This window comes from Mugil cephalus, chromosome 4 (assembly GCF_022458985.1).
Source record: "Mugil cephalus isolate CIBA_MC_2020 chromosome 4, CIBA_Mcephalus_1.1, whole genome shotgun sequence".
In the NCBI taxonomy this organism is placed as follows: Eukaryota; Metazoa; Chordata; class Actinopteri; order Mugiliformes; family Mugilidae; genus Mugil; species Mugil cephalus.
Genome location: NC_061773.1, coordinates 14021604 through 14047068, shown reverse-complemented (window position 1 = coordinate 14047068; position 25465 = coordinate 14021604). Strand labels below are relative to the sequence as shown.

Genomic DNA, 25465 nt, shown 5'->3' with positions numbered 1-25465 from the left:
CCTTATTTACTTTTTATTTCCTGCTGTACTTAACATGGGATTTGTTTAAAATACCAACATGATTAATTAAGCTCAGTACACGGCCGGAGAACGAAGGAGGAGGGGAGAGTTTCCTGCCGCTTTCATGCAGGACCATAAAACACCTGAAGCACGCTGAACGACACTGATGTGTGTTGAAGTCGAGAGGCAAACCAAGAGGAATATATATCACACAGCGGTACGTAGAGCCCCGGTTGGCTGGGATATTGAGGATGAGCGTGGTGTTTAAAAAAAAAAAAAAAAAAAAAAAAAAAAGCTGGCAGGAGTTGGAGGTTAAGGCCCGGGCAGGGAATTCACACACCTCTGCAATCCAAGCTCCCCTACTTTTTTGCATGTAGATGTAGAAACGGCAGGAGAAAAAAAAGAGAAAGAAATTCTTGCAGACACAGTTTGGGCAAACACTGACTCGTTTTAGGCGACACTGATGCATGCGATGACACATACACACGACACACATCAGCATGTGACACCGACGTTGACACACACATCATTGCATTTGCTTGTCACGCTGGTCCGACAGTCTTTCCAGGGGAATCGGACTCAGGGAGTCATCCATCATCAGCCTCAACGCAGCCTCCAAAAAAAAAAAAAAAAAATGTTTTATGCATTAAATAGATACTGAAAAAATAAAGACTATATTGGCAGAGTGATAATTCACCCTCTAAGCAAACTTATCATTTTAACAGCCAAAACTCAAACGGAGCAGCAACGGTTAATTCAGAGGCGTCAGATATTATTCATCGTGTTCCCTCCTTAAGGCGGCCGGCGGTTTCTTTAATAACACCGGGGGAATTCTGACGTGGACCCTGTGGACACCGAGGCTCTGACAGCTGTGAGTCTTTGGCCTCCACGTGTATCCACTTAGTGTCAATCCACGGCCTCACCTCGGAGCTGCTGACAGCTCTCCGCTGCTGAAAAAAAAAACGTATCTGCTCCACGTGGACGGCCGAGGAAGTCACACGCCGTCCAGAGATCGTTATGGCTGAATTAAGGCCCGTTTTATGAAGGCATGTCGCTGCTGCCGGACGTCTCCGCGGGGACCCTCTGCCGGCCCGGGCGGCTGGCCTTGACAGAGCTCTCCCCCGACTCGAGCATCAGCGGGCGGCTGCTCTTGTCCCTGTCGTGGTCCGTGACACAAGCCTTGTTGTTGCTGTCAACGAGAGTAAACGAGGAGATTCAGTCTAAAGTGAAACACATGTAAAACACAACAACAAAGGTTCATATTTAATGCCGCTGAACCGGCGTCCTATTGGTGCATGTGACGTTTATGGTAATCGTTATCTGAAACATTGTTGACTGGTGGATTTTCATCCTTCCCATGACAGCAGACGGCTAATATATATTTATGATGTGCAGTGCTGACAGGATTTGTCCCTGAAGAGCGTAAAGCCCTGTAATTCTACAAACTGTAGGTTTTAATATTTCACGTCTTCCTTCCTTCAGTCAACAAATGAAGAGTCAACTCAACAAACACCCATTTATTATCTTCAAGACAGAAAAAATCATTTGAAACAAACTATTATGTATCTTTTTAAACGTAACCCAAATTGCAAGAAAATCAAATCTTTTATTCTCGTAAGCTTTCGCTTAACCTGCAGAAAAACCACGGCTGAGCACCTGTCTTGATTCTCCTTCGCCGTTATGCTGTCTTCGTAGATTTTCAGCATTGTCTCCGTGCGGTCGTCAAGGTGCTCCTTGGGCTCCTGGAACCTGCAAGATACATTTTGACACCAGCGGCGCGTTAATCCACCTGCGATCTCATAATCCCGCGTAATCCTACGGAGGACGGTTTTTCTGTTCTCGTTGCGAAATCTGTGAAATCTGCCTCGAAATCTACTGGAGGCGAAAGTACACTTCCGCTCGGGCCACTTCAAACGCCGTAGATGCGCATTGTGCAGTCTGTCAAAAACGCGACATCTTTAGAAGACTTTCCACCGTCACTGACAGGACCGCAGCATAACGGCAGTAATGACTGCGCAGCAAACTATTCTCAGGGGCGACGGTCGCGAAAGATGTTTGAGGAGACAGAAGAATAAATCCTCAACTGGGGAGACGATAATGATTTATGTGTGAAGCCAGGCTGTATTGATTCACTTACTTTGCGCTGGTAGCATATGTCAAAATAAAGATCGCGCGCCGGGCTGTTTGTGGACTTGTTTCGCTGCAGATTAATGCAAACTTGACCTAGCGAGCATTAACTGCGGCGGAGCGGAGTAACGGAGTAAATACAAATTGAGTTAAGACAAACCGAGTTAAGACAAACTAGAGTATCCGCCGTAATGAAGACACATGTTAGGGCAATAATGGGGCTCTCTGACGTGTCACCTTTGGCTGGACGTCATCTTCAAAAGGAAAACGAGGCCGCTTTAAAAGTCGGAAAAGGCTGGGAAATCGATAAAGGGCTGCAATTTCCCACAAGACAAATGGCGCTGTCATGTTCTTTATCCGCCCCGATGCTGTGCACATACCAGAGGCCTTATGAAGAGGTACTTCACAGCAAAGATATTTTAGAGGCAATGAGAGCTCTTGTTTCCTCCCAGTCAGTGTCATCACTCAGTGCAGTGCAGGCCGCGAGATGGATTAAGAGCTGGCGAAACATTCTCTGAATACAACACCTGGGCTCGAGTCTCTCTTTGACTTTGGCGATGGACAGGATGTAGGGGCTGATCTGTCTGGTGATAGTGGTTAAGTAAGAGTTCTCCTGCTTCAGCTGCATCAGGTCATGGAGCTGGGCTACGGGGAGCAAAGAAATGTTCATAAATTAAACAGGAAATCAGCCATTTTTTTTTCCTGCATCGCAGTTGAAGACAAACCTTCATAGATCTCCTGCTCGTTTGTGACCCTCTGAAAAGTCTCCTCCCAGATCTGTGAAGAAAATGCGCAAAGTAAGCTCAGGAAGCGGGGGTCAGTCGACTCAGGGGATATGTTGACATTTCCGTTCTTTTTCTTCTGTCCACATTCCTAGTTGTCTAAGTGTATAACATTGGGTGGTGTAGTAGCTTGTTAGTATGCAGCTAGAGCAACCATTCAAGTACAAATGTTGGCTCTTATTTTTTTTTTTTTTTTTTTTTGTCAGAAGAGCCTGACAGAGGTAAGTACATTCTAAAGGTCAGGTATCATCTGACGCACCTCTTCAAACATGACTCTCATAGTTTCCACAGTGGAGTACTGGGTGGCTATCTGGCTGTCGACGTGCAGCGATCTGTCCAGGATCTCTCCCATTTTATCCGTGTTGATGATGGAGTGGTGCTTCGTCAGATCCCTGTGCAACTCCTGCACCTGGTCCTTCAGGTTCTGAATCTCCGCCTGCAGAGTCTGTGCACGGGCGTATAACACACATTCTTTAAGTCCGATGTCTTTAAACCAGCACGGAGCTGATGGGTGTGCAGATCTCAGGCGGAGTGCATCTGAGCATGAAAACCTTCCCTGCTCACTAGACAGGTAGAAAGTGGGCTCCTGGAGGAATTTAAGTTGCTGCCTTTTCACTGCTTTAGTTTGAAGGCTCTTTGTCTGTTACTGCGGTTCTTCCCGGGAAGAAGTTTTAACAAGTTTGCATCAAAATGTAGGTTCTTTTTTTAAAAAAAAATAGAACTCTGCAGTTCAGCTGATCCTAATGAAGGATATTGCTCCTCTTCTAATGACTATGAAAGCCCGCTGATGGCACTCTGATAACAGGGAATTAAGCACTTTGTTTACCATTCTAAGTGTAAAGAAACAAATGTAACAGTTCACGGGCGCAGACACGCTCACCCTGTAGGTGTTCTCATAGTTGAGGCAGTGTTGGGTGAAGGGCGTTTCTCTGCCCTCAGCCAGGAGGACCTTGGTGCAGATGTTGCGGTGGGACGTGGGCCTTCGCCCGAACGCGGAGCCCAGGGGCATCTCACTGAGAGACGGCGAGCGGCAAGTCATGGAGAGAGGGGACTGGAGCCTGAAGGGGGGGAATCAAAATCACATCAGCCTCTCATTGATATATGTGCTTTTAACATTTACACGCGGGGAATATGTATTTAGATACTTAATTTATATCATTCTGTTCCATTTAAGCCCTATTTTGACTTCTAGATTACCTCTGTGTCTTAAACCAAGCAAATCTTTGTATCTAAATAAATTAAGACCCATTATTTATCATACTGGTCCATAATATCGCTGATCTGATTAACTGGACTTCTTGGCTTTTTAACTGGTGTTGCTCACATTGTCCACTGCAATCCAAACAAAGCAGTTTTTAAACACGTGATATTATCAGACTGAAATCTCTTTGCAAACTCATTCCTCTCTGAAATTGGCAACTAAGGCTTCACTCGATCACACGTCACACAGCTTCCATGTCGCTAGTAATTTTTTTCTCTTCATATTTATTTCTTAAAAAGTCTTGAACAACGCAGATGTTCACGTTGTTAAATTCTCACTCGTTAACGAAGCGTCAGTCTCTGCAAAGCTGCGAACGCCTGCGAGTCCCACACATGGTTGCACAGCTGGATAAATCTGCATTCATCTAGATTTCGGGTAGGGCCGCCATCCCGGCTTCACACCTAACGCGGCATAACTGTCAGAAATCTACTCTCGTGCGGCCGAGGCGTGAATGCGTCCTTGTCTTGTTTCCACACAAACGTGCAGAGCCACTCTAAGACTCTGATAATCTCAAATCTGCAGCATCAGTTAAAGATTAAACCCGTTCCACCTTGCTTGTCTTTTATGAAATTATAATAAAAGCGGCCCTTTGCTCGCTCCCCAGTGTCTTTCCGGTTTGAATCCTGCACCGATTAATGACAATTAAGGATGAATGAGAGACAAAAGCACATTCAGTCGAGCTGAGGAAACAGGCTAAACCGTGCGACTGGTATTCTGCATAACCCAACAGTAGGGAAAAGCCCGTTTCCTCTGCCGTCTGTGAAATGAAATATGAGGCGAAGTTTAGAAATTGTTGAGCAGAGAAACTTGTGCAACAACTGTCATCTTACAGTATCAAAGGCTCCAAAGGAAACTGACTTAAGAGCGCAGAAAGCCTCAGTTCATCAAACAAATTCAACCACTCTAAGGTATCCAGCTGGATAAGATGAATGTTCTCTGACATATGTGTCAAATTACCATAAAAAAAAAAAAAAAGCAAAGTAAAAATGGATTCTTAAATTTACCTGAGATCTGGCTGGCTCTTAGTTGCGCTTTCTTGCCCAGAGCTGAAGTCCCAGCAAACCTTTCTAAAACATATGTCCTCCTCTCTGCGCCATACACATGCCATCCTCTGCACATCCAGCCTCTGTCCTCCCGACAGTGACGCCAATTAAACACTAAAGCAGTGACATCAGCGGCCTGGAACAAAACGACCCGGGGCCGTTCCCCGTGTGCCAGCTTCCAGATGAATCGCAGAGAGTTCTGTGAAATTATGATAAAAATAGTGCCAGCCGGCCGGGCCACCAATCCCTGCCCACTTTGCTTCTTTCACTGGCAAGTTGGAAGGGAGAGTTGTCTGCGTGCTGGCATTAGTGGGTGAGCTTAAGGACCTGCGAACAGTTGGGAGAGGCTGATGTGGAAAAAAAATATTGGTCAGGGGAGTCTGTGTAGGTGGAGGGGAACGTGAGTGTAGCCTCTTTGTTCTGAGGGGGTGATGGCTCGCGCTCAAATGGGGTGTTGTATTTACTGCTGATTTAACACTACATGGCCGACGGACGAAAAATAAATAATCTCTCTCCAGGACCTGTGAGCACATGAAGCCACTCATCCATCCACCTCCTGAATGTTATCTGGCCGCAGCAGCACCAGAGCTTTCTAAAACGGGACGGGCTGCCTCCGCTCCGGCCCCCCGCGCGACAAGGTGAATGACGCAAACGCGCCGGTATCTGTGCGCAGAGCTGAGCTTACAGGCCGACAGACAGAATGACTGCCATAGTGGGACTCAGCGCGGCGCCTCCTCTCCTATCGCCGTGGTCCATCTGTACTTGTAAACCAGTTGGGGGTTTTGCGTTTGGATGCTTCGCAAGTGTGAAATTTTCTGCCCAGACACTTTTTTTTTTTGTTTTGTTTTGTTTTGTTGCTTCCTTGGAAGAATCCAGAACATGTCATTGGAGATATTAACTAGAATCTTAGAAGGGGGATTAGTCGGCATTAGGCGGCAGGGACAGTGATGCTAAGGTCAGCGGTCTTACCTTGTCGCGACGCTTGTGGAGCCGGCGACGGAGGGAGGGTGGCGCTGTCCTATCTGCAGCAGAGGCTCGAGGCAGCGGGCAAACTCGCTTCTGTACTCTGTGTTGATCTGACGGAGGGCAAAGATGAAGTCATTCAGTATTTCACAAATTACACCATAAACCCAGATCCTGCTGCGGAAGTGAAGTCACTATTTGATCATTAATTCAAAGGAAGAGTGGTTTGCATTTTGTTCCTCTCACTGTGCTATTTTCACCGCAAAGATAGTGTTTCTGTTGAGGTTGTTATTATCTTCTTCGTGATTTACTGGACACAAATGCCTCAGATGTAAGAGGAGACACTGACTATGTGTTTGAAAAGAGATCTTTTCCTCTTTTCTGTGTGACAGGTTTGTGGTATAGTTATGATCATCTTCTTCACATGCATTCTTAGAGGTGGGAAGCCAATCGTATGATAATCTCCGTCTCTCTGAACACTATGGGAGACGAATGTTTTCCCATTGTACCTTTGAGATTCTTGTCGCCACTGTGTGTGTTGAGGCACTGTAATGAACTCCTATCGTCCACTTGTATACTCCAATACTTTAACTCTTTCAGTTTTGTGTGATTATTTGTGCGTCCAGACTGCTACCTTTTAGACAGTTTCCACCACACTATAAGATCCCCACTGCCCATGCAAAATATATCGTGCCCGTAGCAATGCTGTCAGATCAAGTTACAGCTGAAGTGCAGCATAACTGTCAGCAGCAGCCATCTTTTTTTTTTTCTTTTTTTACAATAAATCACACATTGCTGCATCTGTTTGCTTTCCTGGAAGGTTTTATAAGATTAAAAATGATGTGCATCCAGATCCAAGACAGGAATATCGTTGGTAGAGACTTCAAGATTTGTCAAGTCTATGTCACTGAAGCTTCTCTCCAACACGACGCGTTTATGATCTTTGTTCTTTCCCAGTTTATCACCCATCTACACGTTTCAGATTTTACATTGCCATGCAGCCTATTAGATGTCTGAAAACCAGTGTAGACAGCAACGTCTGCCTCGACACAAGATTTATGTCAAAGCTTCTTCTGGTGTTTGACTTTTTGAAATTATTTTGTCAAGCTGAAGCTCGCCGAAGTAAACGGCAATTTTTGCGACCGCTGTATCATTTTTGAAAAATGTTCTGCAGCTGTGGTTCAAGTTTTGTCTGTAGTTTTGCCTTTTATGTTTCGTCCTGGTTGCTGTTGTAGTCTCTAACAGGGCAGATTCCTGTAATGGATCTCGATATATTTCACTTTATTGAATCCGTATCCCCTGCGCTTTCGTGTGGTTTCATTCGCCGGGGGACTGCAGATGAAAACTGTGTTGTCCCTGACAAATGCACGAATAAAAAGCCCATTAAAAGTCAAGCGAAACTGCGCTGGGGGCACGTGAAACCACTAATCAGTACATTGCAGTGGACCGCATTCTTAATGTAACCTTTTCCAGCTCGGCACGAAAGGCCGCTCCTGCACTCACTTTGCTGCTCTGCACTGGTCTCAGTCGATGAGGGAGCTTTACAATCCTCTTCAGCCTCTCCATGAGTTGCTGTGTAAGCAAGAACATCCAGGCGTGAGTCAGTGACTTGTTTCACCTCTCCGAGACGTTATGGACAGCCTCCATTTAAAAAACAATTCAGCCCAGCCGGTACTGCAACACTTCTCTTGCCAAGGAAACTTTGCGAGGAACAGAGTGAGCTCACAATACACAGCAGAGATGTTAAACTACAAATGTGCATCAAAATACATTCATTTTTGTTGCATCCGCTGATTAATAATAGGAATTTGTCCATTTCTCTACCTGCTTGTTGTGACTGACCTCACATTTCTCCTCCCGTACTCGCTGCAGCACCCTTTATTCATATTTAATGCTCACAAAATGCAGTAATAATAAAGAAACCATGCGTTTCTCCAGTTGCTGCTGTACTCACATAGCCCATATCCAAAAACTCAAACTTGTTAGCTGAGCTGAGGAAGGCCGAACAGGTGACGAGGTGAACCTAAAAAAAAACAAACGTGAAAGCAGAAACAGCAGAACAGAAAGTTACTCACTGAAACCGACATTATATTAACAGCTGCAGTACAGATGGAAGTTTTACAAAGTGATTAAGAAATACAATAAACTTGTGTTGATTAAAGCATTCATTTAATAAACCCAATGATTTATCTTGGGACTCTTCGGAGGGGCTCCATAAGTTTGGAGACACTGCTCTCTGAGTGGTGGCTTTCCACAGCACATGGAGTAAACTAAAACGTGATTTTTCATTTGATGACTCAGTGTGGACCATGTATCTGAGTAAACGCTGAGGCCTGATTTTGGATGCAGGACTTGTAACTGAGTATTTTTCCAATGTGTTTCTGCGCCCGTAGTTTTACCGAGTAAAGGATGTGAGTACTTCTTCTCAAAAAGATTATATTATAGACAGAATAGTGTCAGCAGCAGCAGCAGCAGTTTTGATACTAAGGTGTTACTTATTTATTTTATTTTTTATTTTTTTACCTGGAGGGTTGGCAGGAGGGAAGTAAGGTGTGACAGTTGCTCCTTCAGTGCTCTCTCCTTCTCCTCGTGTTGACTGCGAACACAGGGACACGTAAGACTACACCCTCACATTCATGTCTGCCACAATGCACGGAGGATTTAGCTCAGGGGGCGCTACCACCACAAACAACATACTCCATATTTCCAGAGGCTAATCTATCTGTCTTCTCTCGTAACAAACACAGAGGCACAGACGTGGGACCGGACATACAAATCCCGACATAAATAGCCTTTAACACCCTTCCGGGAACCCAGCCATTGGACGGCTTCCAGGCAATAGAGGGAGAGAGAGAAAGTGAGAGAGAGAGACGCAGGGAGAGATGGAGGACTCTGGCCACGAAAAAAAAATCTCATTAAAGATCCCCACAGAGTGCAACCAGATACGCCCTCTCACTCACACACACACTAAATTGTTCTCATTCAATCATGCACACGTACACATTGAGCTGAAGAGGAAAAGCTCTCGCAAAAGGCTGTCATTCCAATTTTTTTTTTTCCTCCTAGATTTGGAATTGCACGCTGGAAGTGAGAGAGTACAGTTTCTCCCAGAAATTTTTACATCTGTTTATCTTCAAATAGAGATTGGTGATTTTTTTTTTTTTTTTTTTTGAACCACTGTGTGACAATAAATCAAACTTTATTGATTCCTGTAGATATCTATTTTTAATCATTTTAGCCCCTGGATGCTTGCTGGATGCTAAATTAATGATTTGGGAAGCTGGTCCTGCTTTTTCTGTAATTGCAAAGTCATTTTTAAATATTTATGACTATATAGTCTTATTTCTGCACAAGCTACACGGCAAGTAACAATGTGGCAACGGTAGCACAATTACACAATGTTAAGACATGTATACTGGGATGTTAAAGGCACAAGTTGCCCATTTTCTAGTAGACCCATCAGTGTTCATGTAAAACAGAAGGGAGCTGTTCCTATTGTTGATATCGTTATGGTCTTGTGTGAGTCTATAATTTACATATTGTTTATTTTTGTATACTGGTACATTCAGCTGGCTCCGTTCTCACTGATTGGATCCAGGCACAAGTTGCGAACACTGGCTCGAAAACTGTAATCCCGCTGATGTGGCTTTAATTCTGTGCCGTGCTTTGTTAAAATGAAAATCACCAAAGAAAATGTGTTTGCCGCAGACACAGATTATTCCCGAGCAAACAGAGCACTGCTATTCATCACCCTGAGCACAATGCAGCACGACACAAGGGGGAAAAGGCTGCAACTTGACAGCAGGATAATGGCACACAATTCGGTAAATATTGTGACACAAACTTTGTGCATTGTCATGTAAGAAGTGTCAATCTTTATATGTCGTATTTTACCTCTGAGCTGCTTTCAGCAGAATCTTCTTCCTCTCTGCTAGTTTGTCCTGTCAAATGAGAGCAGAGAAAGGAAGGAAAAAAAAAGAACAGCCTCTTTTATTCCCACCACTACTGTGAAAGTGGCCTTGAGCCCTAATGAATTTTCAAGATTATAGAATGTAAAATAGGTGTAAATTTCACAGTGTGGTGTCTGCTCTCGCGTGTCGCTCTGTATGCAAATAGGATACGCTCTTCTCTCAGAGTTAGGTTAACAGAGACATCCAGTGGCCGTGTTGTGCTAACGGCATCACGTGGACGGTACAGAGGGTTTGATTCCAGTCTGGCACAAAAAAAAGCCCAGAGAAATGACTTAAAGGAAGTAAATTACATCATTCACTTAGCCCAGGTCTGTTAACTGTTGGTGTATTGTAAATATAAATAGAGACAAACAGGCGTTTCACCACTCATCAAAGTAGCAAGATGCCTGATCTAAACTCATAAAAGCCACTTAAATTAGTGCTTTTTTTTCTTTTTTAGCATTGTTTAATATATATCTGCAGATCGACTAAATCCCTAATGTGTTTTATTAGATGATGTTTTCCTCCAAGTTGAATCTGTGTCCGGTAAACAGTTTAATACGACGCTGAACACGTCAAAATCCCAAAAAGAGAAGGGGACGAGAGTTTTAACGTCCTTACTTTCGACCACACCCACAATCACAAAGCCTGGCTGTTGGCATCCCTGGCTGTGGCTTCCCGCAATTTTGGTCATTTAAATAAATTTGCATTCGCACAACCAGATTTTTTTCACCGAACGGTTAGGTGGAGATAAACAACATTTTAGGGACGTGCATAACATCGTTATGTAACCTGCAAACTGTTGAAGAGACTACAGATTGCGTTCTCCTCTTCCTCCACATTCAGGCACACTTCTCCTATCATGGCTCTCAACAGAAGGATTGCTTCTCCAGTCGAAGTTTGCAGCTCCTTCACCACCTACAGAGGGAACAGAAGGCAGTTTTATTTAAAAATAAATGAAAAATGCTGCTGCAGGCTTCTAAACTTGCGTTAATTTGTCATCAAAGGCTTTAGAAGAACTTTTTTTTTGTGCTCTGAGAAAGTTGAAACGTAACCATCCTTGATGATGCTTAACTGTGTGAATATACCCATTAAAGCTCATTATGATCAGAGTTGTGATGTAACGCCTACTCCTTGCGTTGGATTTGGCGTATATTGTTATGAGCTAAACTAATTTTTAGCACACATTCCACGTCTTATGTCATCCCCACTGCTGAGTGCTTGAATCATTTATAATGGCATGTTTGTGTGTCATAAATATGTAACAGGCAGGAGTCTCTCACCAGCACAGCCTGGTCCAACATCTCACAACCCTGTGCGTAAGCTGTTTCAATATCAATGCAGTGGGTCCGACTCTCCCTGTGGAAACAACAAAAAGAAAAATGAAGAGAAGAGAAGAGAAGAGAAGAGAAGAGAAGAGAAGAGAAGAGAAGAGAAGAGAAGAGAAGAGAAGAGAAGAGAAGGACTTCTAACAAATCATATATGCTGTGTAGCGATTTGACTCACACTTGCATGTCTCTGAAGCACTTGATGCAAAGCATGGACTTATTCTCTGTCGAGAAAAGGATGTAGGGCTCCTCGTGGAGAGCTGTGAAGACACAGACGCCTTTTAGCGCAGACCCACAGATTTAAAGTGTTACGAAGCCAATGCATACGAATACGATTAACTTGTATCCATTAATATTCACGCAGACAACAGGGGGGGGGGGGGGCTGCTTGTTACACTACTCTGGTGTAACAAGCCTTGTTGGCCTGTAATTCTCTCTGTAGTGAATTACAGGTGGCGCTCACAGCATTTCCTGTGTTTGGCTCTGGTGCGTTTGGCCAGAGATACAATCTCATGGTGGGCAAACATTCTGGCCTTGTGTGTCAGTTCTCTGCATGCGGCGCACAATGGCTGGCTGCAAGTGTTGCAGTAGTACATCATCCCTGCGTCCTGCACAAAGAAAAAAAGCAACAACAAGTGTCATTTGTCATTATTCAAAGATGCAGGGTTTCTGTATCTGCTGGATATTAAAATTCTGACTGTGACGTTTGCGCTTTCAAAAAAATGTTCTGTTGCAGTGTTTGATTTGAATACTAATATTTAATGAACTGCACCAGCTCTAACCCGGATAGGCTACATTTTTTTGAGAATTCATGACATTATAATAACTGGAAAGATGCTAAAATTGCACTTAATTTATGCATTAAAGATTTAACATCCTAAATTAAGAGTGAAAGAAAACATAAAATCAATGACAAACTTTCTCCTGGACACAATAACAAGGCAATCTGGCCCATAAAAGCTTCACCCGTGTTTTGCTTTTTGTTTGTCCATTGCGTAATCAGTAATAGTGTGTCGTATTACAAGGGCAGCCTGCAGAACTGATGTTTTCCATACATTACTTTTGTCACTTTGTACCTTTTTGCTACTTTCCTGGTCACAGTTGGCACACTGCACTGTCTCATCAGTGTCTGCATTGTTGTCCACAAGGAACTTCAGAAGACGGTCCTCCGGTGGGAGGGCGTTATTTCCTTTTACTATGGATGGGTATCTGTGGCAAAGAGACAATGGGTGACTGGTTCTCTAAAGAAAGTTTCAACAAATTAAAAACTATGAATGAAGATAAACTTACATAAAGAACAGCAGTCATCATTATTATATTACATTATCACATGACGTTTTTTGAAGGATGACTAATTAATTAAAAACATTATAAGGTAATTGTGGTTTTATTAATGCTGTTGTTTATACCTTGTACATTAATACAATAACATAATAAAGGGAAACAAAATGAGGACACAGACCTCCTTCACATTGAAATTATTATTTTTTTAAATTATTTTTATGGTATGTAAAATGGCAAAAATTACTTTTTGCTTGTTCTAGTTTTCATGTGAAGAATTTAAACAAATAGTAAAAAAGAAATCAGCAACTTAAGTATTGCTGATAAATAATGCAGGCTCTTCTCGACGATTTTTGTGGGATTTTATAATAATAATAAAAAAAATAAAAAATTTAAAAAAAAACTTGCCCAACTACATACGTCTTTAAATACTATAGAACACTCTGAATTAAAAACTTGGCATTAAAAGAAAGAAGACACAAAATACCATTGAAGAGAAAAACATTCTATGAAAATAGAATTATAAAAAGTCAAACAAATAACAGATAAATATAGTACTATTTTATTTATACTGTAAGTTATCTTGTCAGCGAAAGAAAAACATTTTGGTGCTGTACCGCGGGAAGTCTGACGGGGGCACCAGTGATATGCTGAACACCATCGAAGAAGAAGGACGCGGAAGAGGCTTACACGAAGGAGGAAACGTGCTGTGCGATCCCACGGCCTGTCATCTAGAAAGTTCTGGCGTACTCCTGAATTTGGACACGACAGCGCATGTAAACACTTCACACGCTGAGGTGAGACCGCTAAACGACAAAAATGTCTGTTATTTCCGAGGACAATGTTCGAGGCGGGAGCCTTTTCAAGGATATTAGCGCCGACGACGAAGACTGGCAGCCCACTGAGATCGAGAGCTTGTGTATGAACTGCTACCAGAACGGTACCACACGACTGCTTCTGACCAAAATACCTTTCTTTAAAGAAGTCATCGTCAGTTCTTTCAGCTGCAATAAGTGCGCATGGTCAAACACTGAAATCCAGTCTGCAGGTCGCATTCAAGAACAAGGAGTTTGTTACACGCTGCGAGTGAAATCTAAACAAGACCTGAACCGGGAGGTTGTGAAAGCAGACAGTGCGACCACCAGAATCCCTGAGCTGGATTTTGAAATCCCCCCCTACACCCAGAAAGGCTCGCTTTCTACCATTGAGGGGCTTTTAGACCGAGCGGTGGCAGGGCTTGAGCAAGACCAGGTAGCCCGCCGAGCAGCTGACCCAGAGGTGGCTGACAAAATAGAGGAATTCGTCCAGAAGCTGAAGAAGCTAAAAGAGGTTGAAGACGAATTCACGCTGGTGATTGAAGATCCATCTGGGAACAGTTTTGTGGAAAACCCTGTTGCCCCGCAAAAGGATGAGGCTCTCGCTGTGACCCGGTTCAAGCGGACGGCCCAGCAGGATATGCAGCTGGGATTAAGGGCCGATGACGACCTGGAGGAAGAACCGGCAGGTAATGACCTGGAAACCATGAGAAATGAGGTTTTGGCCTTCAGCACAAACTGCCCAGAGTGCAACGCGCCAGCCGCGACCAACATGAAGCTCGTCCAGATCCCTCACTTCAAGGAGGTCATCATCATGGCCACTAACTGCGACGTCTGCGGCCACCGGACCAACGAGGTGAAATCAGGCGGAGCCACTGAGGCGCTCGGCACCAAGATCACCCTGCATATCACAGACGCTTCAGACATGACCCGAGACGTGCTCAAGTCGGAGACGTGCTCCATCGAAATTCCAGAGGTGGAGTTCGAGGTAGGGATGGGAGCTCTGTCTGGGAAGTTCACCACTCTGGAGGGCCTGCTGACCGACATCAAAGACCTGACCGTCTCCAAAAACCCCTTCATCTGCGGTGACAGCGGCATCGTAGATCGGGTGAGGAAGCTGAGCGAGTTTGGAGAGAAGCTAGATAAAATCATGGCAGCAGAAATGGATGCCCACATCATCCTGGATGACCCTGCAGGGAACAGCTACTTGCAGAACGTGTACGCTCCTGACCCAGACCCCGAGATGACTATTGAGAAGTACACCCGCACATATGAGCAGAATGAAGATCTCGGCTTGAATGATATGAAGACTGAGGGATATCACGACGAGAACGGAACTGCCAAGAGCACCTGAAAGGACTAAATGAGTCAATGATTGCTTTGTCACAAGCCCAGTGTAATTATATTGCTCCTGCTTATCTGCTCATTTCATGTATTTTAAGTTAAAAACTGGGTGAATGGTTGTTTCCATGCATAATTGAATCAGTGAGAGCAATTCTAAGTTTAAATGTACAGTGAAGATATACATAAAAGCATGTAGTTAACTTGATTTGTACAATAACAAACAGTAGATGCAGCTGTTATTAAAGACAAATCCTTCAACTCATTGCATTCTTGTAACATCCCAGAAGATGGTGCTGTTATGTCTGATTAAAATATTTTTTTTTCTTCCAGTGGACCACACACTGTGTGATCAATTAATCTTTTTATACACCTGTAAGCATGCCAACAATTACGTAGTGTTCTCTCCACTGATAGTTTAGCTCTGCCCTTTAATTTGGCAGATGACCGACAGAACATGAGGTTTGCAGTTGTATTTGGATTGATATGCCACTTTTCTTCATTAGTCTCAGTGCTAGCCAGATTTTACTTTATTGTAGTCTGAATTTAGTTTTGATGGCTTAGATTATTCTAACATTCTGGTCATTTCTATGACCCTACATGGTTGTCAGTGTTATCTTCGTCTAATTAAATAGTTTCATTTGCCAAAGGTTTGTTAATAATTTGTAAGGAAACAGTGAAAGATACTCTCTAAATAAAATGTATAATTTCCAAGAGCCAATGTTAAAATTCGTTAGTCAGTCGAAAATTCAAATATATTTAATGACTTAAGGCGAGAAAACTTTGATCTAAAATCTGTGAGTGTATAAATTGGTTTAAAGTTAAATTGTCTGTCAGTTAACTAATTAATTTGTAATCAAATCTGATGAACGCTAAATAAAAAGTTAAACCAGAGTGTGGAAGCGCAGAGAGTTTAAAAATCACGGAAAACCAATTCATTTAATATCAGGTCAGTGTTTTCTGTCAGATAAACCACAGTTGCCTGCTTCATTTAAATATTGCACCAAGTTTTGATTGTGCTGCACTGCCTTGACTGCTGCTGCTGTGCATGTTTTATCTAGTTTTCATAGCAACAGGGATCTATTGTGTTCCACTAATAGCAGAGTAGTGAATTCCTAGATTACACGGTTCTTGAGTGAGCAGCTGTTAGCAGGCTGCTGATAGAAATAGTAGCTGCCAGGCAGCAAGCTCTTGTTTCCTGAGCCCGGAGAGCAGAGCACATTGGCTCTGTGCCCTCTCAGTTATCACAATACAAAAAACAATGATTGTCAAGGTTTTTCACCCTTAATTCTCACTTCTGCTTGCCCCAAATAAGAGAAAGCACTGGGCTGGTGTTACAGTGACTTACACTGCTGACTGTTAAATATGAGCAACACCTGTTTTGAGACAGATAAAGGTGGACGTTGCTTTAAATTGAGCCACAGTTTGTCAAGATTTTTTTTATTATTATTATTTTAATTAACCAGAACACTTGGTTTATAGAATAATGTGGGCAGAGAGACTTCAGAGAAAGTTGATTAAGATGTTGATAAAGACATGAGTTTAAATAATCTCTGGTTTAAAGTAGTTACCAGGGCAAAACTTTATCTAAGGAGCCATATATGAGCAGGAGACTAAAGCAGTGAGCTTCCAAATCACTATCAACATTTTTGATTGATCCACAAACGAGATGAATGAACACAGTAAAGTGAGACTCACATAATCAGCTTTAATTATGGGACCCCTTCTATGTAACCCTGGTTTGATCAGAGAAAAAGTTATTACTGCAGCCGTGAAGGTGACTGTACGTCATGAGTCATTCCTTAATAAGGGATGAAATAGATTGGTATCAAGTGACTGCTTTTGATTGCTCTAAGCCGCTGGCATTACGGCCAAATGCCAGTATGCTTTGTTTGCTGTGTGACCGGTCTTAACAGAGCTCGCACCCCCTGTGTTGAGGCCAAGGGCTAAATAAGAGACTGGGATGACTCTGCAGCTGCTCCAGCCATTCACACCCTTTTCATGCCAGGCTAGCAATGGGTCGCAGAGTCGATGCTCTCTGAAACCAGTGGGATTCTCCTGAAGTCTCCTGCACGCAACAAACCAATCTACTAATCAACTTATGTATAACGAATCCCTTGTTGCCGTCCAAAACTGACACCTGTCGGGCATCTTCGATCTTCACATTAAACGTGTGAATCTCAAGGGGGTTTCAGGGAGCAAATTTGCATTTTATAAAAGGGATTCAAACTGGTTTATCTCAGTCAAATTGTTTGGCTTCACCTATTCTGTAAAGATAAGACGTGAACAAAATTCTCAACCACATAGCATCACTATCATGTAATCATGATGAAAGCAAATGTTAGGTTGCACTTGAGACTCTAAGACACCAACATCAACAGTGCTCAAACCTTGGTGTCCGTGTTTTCATTTTGTGTGAGCATTCACGGCTCAGGACCTGACTTAAAGGTCTGACTTAAAAACTTCGATATCCAAAGCAGACATTAGCATGTTGAACATTAAGTTTTACTCTAGATATTTGATTCCAAAGCCTACATTAGACCTGGCCATCTTCATAATGCTATCTCTTACCCACAGAGGGGGCAAATGAGACGACTGTCATTGGTCCGACCTCGCAGGCAGCGGGCACAGAAGATATGGTAGCAGTCCAATAAACATGGGGACTGGTACTGCTCATGGCACATGTGACACACCAGTGGGTGGACGTTAGCGCAGTCCACATCACGCAGGTCACCCAAGTTGGTGAAGATTCCTCCTGCCATCTGAGAACAGATTACATCAATAACAATAGTATATTGTTGGGATGAGAGTTTTTTTTTAAAGGCCATGTCAACACACAAAAAAGTTGGTATGTGCCGCTATTGTATTGAATCACAGTCCAAACATCCCAGTTATTTTAAGAGAGGCTAATCCAGCCAATTTGAAACTCTTTGATGAAAAGAGTCACGCAGTATTAATCGCAGTAAACGGTAGATATATATTTTCTCTTACCTCACCAGAAATTGTTGGAGATTCTCCGACAATGCACAATCCACAGATCACGAATATATAGGCCCTAATGCACTGTCAACACCCACATTATGTCCAGCTAACAAACCCTACTGTAAATGTAGTAGGCTGGTCTGCGGAAAGCGCAGAGAGCCACTGTCTTATCTTTCAGTTGTGCTATCAGCTACCCCCAACAGGAATGAGTGCAATGCATAAACTCTTCAATAGTAGGCCGATGGGGTCTGTCCACCGGCAGCTGACAGCACCCACCTCATGCCAGCCCCCAAGTGTTGCCAGAGTGCGTAAGGGGCATTTAATAATGCAGCCCCATACAGATTGCAAATACAGTTCTCCTATTTCTAAAGTCACACTGTTGCCGTTTCATTGGGGAATGAGTTGGAAAACACAGGACTGAAAACAGCTGAATTTGGGGAACACAACCCTGTCTTAACATTAAGAACATTTGATCACTTTGTATAATCAACTATTTTAAGTCTGATATTAAGTTTACTGGAAAGAATTAAAGAATGATGTGTGCTATTATATGAATGTATGAAGTGTGTTATAGGAAATGTTATAGTTACATATTGTATGGGCTGACGTGTGTGCTGAATGCTCACTTCACATATTTTTTTATTATTACTTGACTGGTAAGTTCTATGATTATTTCCTTTACCAACTGTTTTTTTTTTGTTTGTTTTACAAGATTTTCAGTCACATCTCATGAACCTCATCAGGATTTTATTCTTCTGGTAACTATTATAAGTTTGTTTCAAATTTTTTACACTTTGCAATTCTGCTAATAATTTCGATTTAGCTGTGCTAGCTCAGTGCTACCTAGTTTGTGTCTGTTTGGTAAATGAAATGTTTCACTCCATAGTAACGAATTACTGATAGGGCAGTAGTTGTCTAGTAAACACCTCCTTAAAGACTAATTAACGTTGTTATATTTATATAAAAAACTGTTATCAGGTTTGGCACGTACAAAACTACAGAATTATGCTAGCGCACTAATGACAGTATTTACAGTTTCTATGGGTCAGGCTGCTCAATCGATCACAGCCAGGTCTGTGTGTGTGCGATCGATTGTGCATCCCGAGGTTTATACTTCCTGCGCAGCCTCCGCTCCTTCCTTTTTGCTGAACGTGTCAGCCATGGCCCCAATTGTGAGTAGTAAAACGACCGAATAAAGTGCATATATGGTGGATGTTTTAGCTAGTTTTTTGCTCTCGTCGACGTGTAAACAACCATTGCACAGATATATATTAGCAAATTTAGCTTAAGTTCCTCTTTTTTGGCTGTGTTTACTATTCCGCCGAAACCCACGTTTGGCTAACGTCGGTGCTAACGTTAGCTAGCTAGGTAGCGTGAGACAGCGGTAACCAAACCTTACGATTGAGACAGTATTGTGCAGGATTCTACATAAAATAGTGTATGGCGTGGTGTACAACGTCTTTTGGTAGCTTGATGTAATGTTTACGGCGCTTAAATGCGCATTTTTGATGATTTAAAATTACACATCCTGGCGCGGCAGTTCGGTCGAGTTCGAGTAACCCTCTCGTTTTCTGCTCCAGAAAAAGCAGGTGGTCAAGAAACAGGGTGGAAAGAGGAAGAAGCAGATCCTCAAGTTTACCCTGGACTGCACTCACCCGGTCGAGGATGGTATCATGGATGCTGCCAATTTTGTAAGTATATCAGTTCAGACATAGAAGCCATGTTTAATGACGTGCGACAGCCCCAAATGCAACTAACGTTTTTGTGAATCCTCCTCCACATGGTCAACATGAAGGTTACATTAAGTTGAATATATATGTATATGTGTTTGATGGATGCTAACAAAATATCAATGATGGCCCATTTTCTGTTTTTGTTCTGGTATCTGAGGAGACTTGTATGTACCAATAATCGCTGTTTCTTCTTCACATTTCAGGAGCAGTTCCTGCAGGAACGCATCAAGGTGAACGGCAAGGCTGGGAACCTTGGTGGCGGTGTGGTGTCCATTGAGAGGAGCAAGAGCAAAATTTCAGTGAACTCTGAAGTTCCCTTCTCCAAGAGGTATGAAAGTACAATTCACACCTGTCACATTTTGTGTAATCGGCAACATCTGCTCAGCAAAGCGCTTCCTGCCAGGCCACAAATATTCTGTGTGACATTATTCACACAGTAGGAGTCCTAAAGGAAATGTGGTTATTAGAAAAGAGACATTGCAACCAGTTACATAGCAAACTACTTGACCTTAATGTGAACAGACTAAACAAATGTGTTAGTGTTTGGTTGTCACTTTGAGTGTTGTTGATAACACTTATACTTCAAATGTTTCTCCAGAGGTTTTATGGTTTCTCACTAATAATGATCCAGTGATCAGCTATTTTCACAATCCAGATGCGTCATTTGCATAACTTGGCTCAAGAATAAGCGCATTCACATGTCCCATGAGTAGTACTGTAAACCAAAGTGTTACTCTAAGCCACAGCCTCAAAAGAGAAAACTAGCTGTTATTCTAAGCAAATGCTGAATACCATAACCTTCCTGAATCTTAAGCACTGTTCTGTTGGAAAGCATTACTTTTTACTAGTGTACCTAATGTACTGTCAAGTCGGTGTAGGTTTCTCTCCACTTTTGATTGTGGAAATCAAAATTGTCCATAATTTTTCAGAGTTGCTCCTTTGAGGAATTTGTGGCGTTGCACACACTTTTTCCACATGAAAAATGACAGAAGTTTCAAGTATTTGGAAAAAAAAAATAAAAATAGACAAAGAGAGGGTTGTTGAAACCCTGGCCAAGATGGCAGACCAATCGAAGATACGGTAATTCACAGAAATGGTCTCAAACAGACTCCCCTAATCCATTGTTGGAGATATGCATGGGGAAGGGGCTTCCAACGATATTTGATCATCTGACAAGTAGTTCTGAAGAAGCCTTCTGTCAGCTTAAATGTTCCTCCATGAGACAGGAAGCCGTTGGGTAAGATCACTTGAGTTTCAGAATTAATATTACTGAGGTTGTGTAGGGGTTAGATCTCACACATGGTTCTTTGAACACTGATATCAATATACTCAAATGTACGACTTGGTACTAATATGTAGTATTCGTCATTATTTATTTTACATTATATTAAGTGTTCTTAACTAATTCTGTAACCTGACCAAATATCTGGTGCCTGCACCATGAACAAGATATTCATATGATTCAGTATAGATATAAAGATTGGCTACCAAAATATGTTGTAAAGGTAGCTGTTGACTGGAATGAATCTTTTCTAAATGTAATGTGATGATACACATGAACATTGTCAGTATATGCTGCCTGAAGCTTGACAAAAAATTTTTCTGTGAATTGTGAACACCACCAGCAGAGGGTGACTGTAGCTCTTCCCGGCCAAAATGGAGCACTGATGTATACAGAAGAAAAAGTCACTGGGCGATATTAACCCTAACATATGCAACTCCTTGATTTAGTGTGTTTCAGGGCATGTTAGAACCACGAACTGTCACATTTTCTTTGACATTTCTGATGTTAATTTAAGTATATAAGAGAATGCTGAGGTGCTTGATGAAAATCAAATACAAATTAACATTCACATTTCAATCCACCCTCCTCCCTCCTTGTCTGTTTCAGGTACTTGAAGTATCTCACCAAAAAGTATCTGAAAAAGAACAACCTCAGGGACTGGTTGCGGGTTGTGGCCAACACCAAGGAGAGCTACGAGCTGCGCTACTTCCAGATCAACCAGGATGAGGAGGAGGAGGATGAAGATTAAACTTCACACCACTCTTAATAAAATGTCTCGAGACAAAAACAAACAAAACACTTGTCGTTTGTTTTGATTTTTTTTTTATCATCATTTTTTAGATTTGCTTTAGTCGTTTCCTGTTTTCAGGTGTCACTGCTCATGCTCTTAAGTTGCTTCAAACAAATTGCTGTATCCTTTCCTGTAGTATTTGTTTACTCATCAGAATGAAGCATGTTGAAACTGGCCGTCAGCTGCAGGTCCAGCACTAACCAGCATGAGCTCACGTTACTGACATGCAGCTCATCCTGTTAACATGCTAAGTCTGAACAATATTTCATCTGGCTAAAAAAATAAATATTTTACACACACACTGATATGTTAGTCTTAATTATTTTATTTATTTTTTTCCTTGTTTACTTTTGTCTGAATTTAATCTTTTTAGGAGATTATCTAGTTTTGCTGACATCTCCAGAAACCACAGCCAGTTACATGAGCATGTAAACTAAAAGTAAACGTATAATGCTTTATTTCTCATTGCATTAGTTTCACAAAATTAGGATTTCTCCATCTGTAGCAGTGCACCTTAAGTGTATCAACTGAAAACAATGTACATGGATATAGAATCAATTAATACCATATGCAAATATTAGATTATTGTACATGTGGACTATAGAATTCTAATTGCTCGGTGATTAATTTGCAGAGCTGGTGCTCAGTCAACCCAGGTGACACAAAGGGCAAAGATACAGACTAATTAAATACACCAGCGCAATTAAGTCTTAATTAATCAATATAGGCTGCAGTTCTATTGGACAGGTGTATTTTAAAATTAATATCAGGGAAGAGCTTCGTAGAAGCATGTGCGGTTGTGTTGCTCCAGCAGTTCATTTGTGTATCTGATACATTAAGTGAAGTCAAAAGTGCTCTCTGGTGAGCTCTGTGGGGCATCCTGAGCTGCAGCTGTGGTAACCTTGACAACAGTGAGACCACTGGCAGGCAGGACTCCTCTCAGCCAGCAGTCATCAGTCAGCACGGGATGCTTTGGGGTTTTTTTTTTTTTTTTTTTTTGTTTTTGTTTTTCGACAGGAGAAAGTGGACGTTTGCAAAAATGTCAACTATTTTATTTATTTATTTTTTTTAACCAAATAGAAGCTATAGGACGCTAACAGAACATTTTAAAATAAATATTTGTGTTATTTACCCCTCCTTTATTCAGACCTCAGAGATGTAGAGGAAAGGTTGTGAGTGCAGAGTGCAGCAGAAGTTTCTGTCTCAATTCTCGGGACTTCCAAAAGGAACCGGGCTCGGGAGAGCGTCAGCCTGACATGGCGATGCCGCACGGTGTGATGTTTGCTTCTTCTTTTTTCTTTCTTTCCTTTTTTCTTTTTTTTTTCCTGCACACTACTAGTCGAAATGGTAACCAGGAGAGTATGACTAACTAGTTGTGGGTGAAATTATGGGATGCATCGTCATGGCAACAGACCAGACGTCACAATCTGGGCATGTGTGTTCCATTTTTGTCTTTCTTATTTTTCAGACTGCAAGACCTGGATAGAGATCAGTGGAAAATATTTATATATAAATTTATTTTTTAATATTGTTATTATTTTACTCCTGGAAAGGAGGCCCCTTATTCACTGCAAAAAAATAATAATAAATTAAATTCCAAAATTTGAATAGCGCGACGAATACAATTCTTTTTGGGTGAAGAAAGAGACTGGGCTGCGGCGTCTGGAGGGTTAACTTTCAGTATTCCCAGCCTAAAAGGGGTTTGGGAGCTATGAGATAAAGATGCCGGGGTCGCTGAGTAATGAAGACGAGGGACAAGACGACATGGATTTTGAAGACGATATGCCAGGTGAGGGAAAGGGGGGAGGCGGGGTGTCCTTCAGATTATTTTTGCGCCGCTACGCCTTGAATGCGGGGAAAAGGGCTTGTCCTGCGTTCCTGAGACCAGAGAGGAGGAGGAGGGGTGGGGTGCAATAAGCAGAGTCATGCTATTATTTTTTTTTCTGTGTGTGTGTGACCTAGTGTGTTAAAGGTGGGAACGTTTCTTTTTTTTTATTTTGGATTTGCTGTTGTCCTCACATCCTGATTTTGGGGCATGATGAAACCCTTGCTGCATGCCTTCTGTGCGCTGTTTTTTTTTTTTTTTTTTTTTTCTCTCCTTTCACAGGCTGCATGCGTATACAAGTGGACGGCTTTACCTCAAGTCTTAAAAAACACAAGTTTTAGCGCAAGGGATCTGTTGAAAACCGCGACAGTTTATTCGCCTGGGTGGCAGTGTGTGCTGTGGGTTTTGTCCTCCCCGGTAAAAATGCGTGCATGTGCTTTTAAGTAGCCCAGAAATGGGCTACGGTGACAACATCCACGTTCGGCTCGTATATCCTGGAAGATGCGCTTGTGATTGAGGAAGCTGCTCCAACTTTAATTTTTTTTATTTTTTATTTTTTCGTCCTAGCCCTGCGTGGCCGCAGAGGTGTGAAAGCCACGTGTGGGCTACAGTAAATAGTGTTTATCCAGTGCGTTCTTTTACCTTGCACACGGGTGACAGTGTGTGTCACCTGCGTCCCTTCATCTGCGGGTCGTGCGCTCGCTGAAAATTAACTGTAACCCACATTCTTGACATGCAGCTCATTCTGTTTGCAAGCAAAAAAAAATTGAAAAAAAAAGCAATATTTTCTTGTGGCTGGAAAATTAACATGTCACCCACTCTGACAATGAACAGCACTAGTGTCATTTTATTATCTTGAAATTGTTCAGTTTTAATCACAGAGTGTGACTGTAGCCCCGATTGATCACGTGAAGCGTGAATCGTGGCCTTACTTTCTTGTTTTCTTCGTGGCTGTTAATCAGTTTGGCTCGCACATGTCAGCCCTAAACACCTGGCTGGGCAGGGAAATCCTCCTCGTACTGTTTGGCTGGCATAGTGTGACATTTACTCACACTACCATCCCGCATGTGTAGCAGAGCCTGGTGTGTTTTGTTTTGGGTTTTATATATATTTGATCCAGTGTGGTAGGACCTGGGGTGATGAAGTGTCTTGTTGTTGCATCCAACTGTGCAGAGTTAGCAAAGCATCAGTTTGCGCAGTACAGCACCAAGTGATTCAGAGATCTTTTCTTTTTCTTTCTTTTTTTTTTTCTCTTTACTCCTGCAGCTTTCTCTGTGCATCAATTGGTTTGATGTCAAGGGCGCGACTTAAACGACGGCGCGTTGCCCTCTGCTTCACTTTCACGTACCAATGTGGAAAAGTATTGTGGTTATAAAACAGATTGAGTGTGAAATGAATGTTGAGCGTGTAAAGCACAAGGCCACGTTTTCTCCAGCAGTCCAGATTATTAAGTGTTACAGCAGATAATGCATCTGAAAGGATATATTTTTAGACAAAGCCGGAAAATACTTTGGGACGAAGTAATATCTAGAGCTTGGGATGAAGATTCCTAAATTCAGAGAGCGATTTGTTACACATTTGGCGTTATGCTGCCATTCAACCCATTCGGTGTACCGCTGTCACAAAGAGGGGTAGAGCAGCTTTGGTGTAGCCATATTTCAGAATCGCAGAATTGGTTACCATTTCCTGAATAAACATGTAACATAAAGCTGCAATCTCCTCCTTGCGTATGTGTCAGTATTACCCACAGAAATGCCATCGTTACATCGATGTCTGCGTGCTTCAATGTGAAGGCAGCGAAAAAAGACAGACAGAGAGAAGTTGAAGCATCATGTGTGACTGGCAGTCATAGCCTGAGGGGGAACGCAGTCACTCATGTGTATCCCCAATAACCCAGTAGTTGGTTGAACATGTATAAAAAAAAATAAAAAGCAAAGGTGCAATTGCTTGTGGCAGGTG

At 42.4% G+C, this 25465-nt stretch overlaps 4 protein-coding genes across 10 annotated transcripts in view; 3 read left to right on the top strand and 1 right to left on the bottom strand.

Annotated features, from left to right (window-relative positions):
• Positions 1 to 18011, bottom strand: rnf207a (ring finger protein 207a). The gene is made up of 18 exons (XM_047583154.1): positions 17883 to 18011; positions 17463 to 17653; positions 12531 to 12663; positions 11918 to 12062; positions 11633 to 11714; positions 11410 to 11485; positions 10919 to 11044; positions 10071 to 10117; positions 8700 to 8772; positions 8131 to 8199; positions 7680 to 7748; positions 6183 to 6289; positions 3790 to 3967; positions 3169 to 3354; positions 2853 to 2904; positions 2655 to 2772; positions 1657 to 1749; positions 1 to 1189 (listed from the first exon to the last, which is right to left on the bottom strand). The coding sequence occupies exons 2-18, from the start codon at positions 17651 to 17653 to the stop codon at positions 1039 to 1041; spliced, it is 1896 nt and encodes a 631-aa protein (XP_047439110.1). The 5' UTR covers positions 17883 to 18011; the 3' UTR covers positions 1 to 1038.
• zpr1 (ZPR1 zinc finger) lies at positions 13398 to 15223 on the top strand. Its single transcript, XM_047583155.1, has one exon. It carries the CDS (start codon positions 13555 to 13557, stop codon positions 14902 to 14904), a length of 1350 nt encoding a protein of 449 aa, XP_047439111.1. The 5' UTR covers positions 13398 to 13554; the 3' UTR covers positions 14905 to 15223.
• Positions 18012 to 18921: 910 nt separating the features above from the next.
• Positions 18922 to 21687, top strand: rpl22 (ribosomal protein L22). Its single transcript, XM_047582300.1, has 4 exons — positions 18922 to 19045; positions 19454 to 19564; positions 19810 to 19934; positions 21498 to 21687. The coding sequence occupies exons 1-4, from the start codon at positions 19034 to 19036 to the stop codon at positions 21637 to 21639; spliced, it is 390 nt and encodes a 129-aa protein (XP_047438256.1). The 5' UTR covers positions 18922 to 19033; the 3' UTR covers positions 21640 to 21687.
• A 1154-nt stretch (positions 21688 to 22841) lies between these two features.
• chd5 (chromodomain helicase DNA binding protein 5) overlaps positions 22842 to 25465 on the top strand; it is a 40034-nt gene continuing 37410 nt past the window's right edge. For 2 of the 7 annotated variants that reach the window (XM_047582292.1, XM_047582291.1), the window contains exon 1: positions 22842 to 23470. In XM_047582292.1, coding sequence (XP_047438248.1) covers positions 23404 to 23470 — 67 coding nt within the window. In that variant the 5' untranslated portion in view covers positions 22842 to 23403. Of the gene's footprint in view, positions 23654 to 25465 lie in introns of all 7 variants that reach the window. The other 5 variants (XM_047582296.1, XM_047582297.1, XM_047582295.1 and 2 more) reach the window with 4 other exon arrangements.

Bases quoted from the DNA above. Each gene is read 5' to 3' on its own strand.
- zpr1 (XM_047583155.1), top strand. From the start codon at position 13,555: ATGTCTGTTATTTCCGAGGACAATGTTCGAGGCGGGAGCCTTTTCAAG.
- rnf207a (XM_047583154.1), bottom strand. From the start codon at position 17,653: ATGGCAGGAGGAATCTTCACCAACTTGGGTGACCTGCGTGATGTGGAC. The intron at 11,486-11,632 runs GTGAGTCAAATC...TTGTTTCCACAG, and splicing joins TGCTTCAGAGACATGCAAGT to GGAGAGTCGGACCCACTGCA. The intron at 3,355-3,789 runs GTGAGCGTGTCT...GCCCGTGCACAG, and splicing joins ACTATGAGAACACCTACAGG to ACTCTGCAGGCGGAGATTCA.
- rpl22 (XM_047582300.1), top strand. The intron at 19,565-19,809 runs GTAAGTATATCA...TTCACATTTCAG, and splicing joins TCATGGATGCTGCCAATTTT to GAGCAGTTCCTGCAGGAACG. The intron at 19,935-21,497 runs GTATGAAAGTAC...TGTCTGTTTCAG, and splicing joins GAAGTTCCCTTCTCCAAGAG to GTACTTGAAGTATCTCACCA.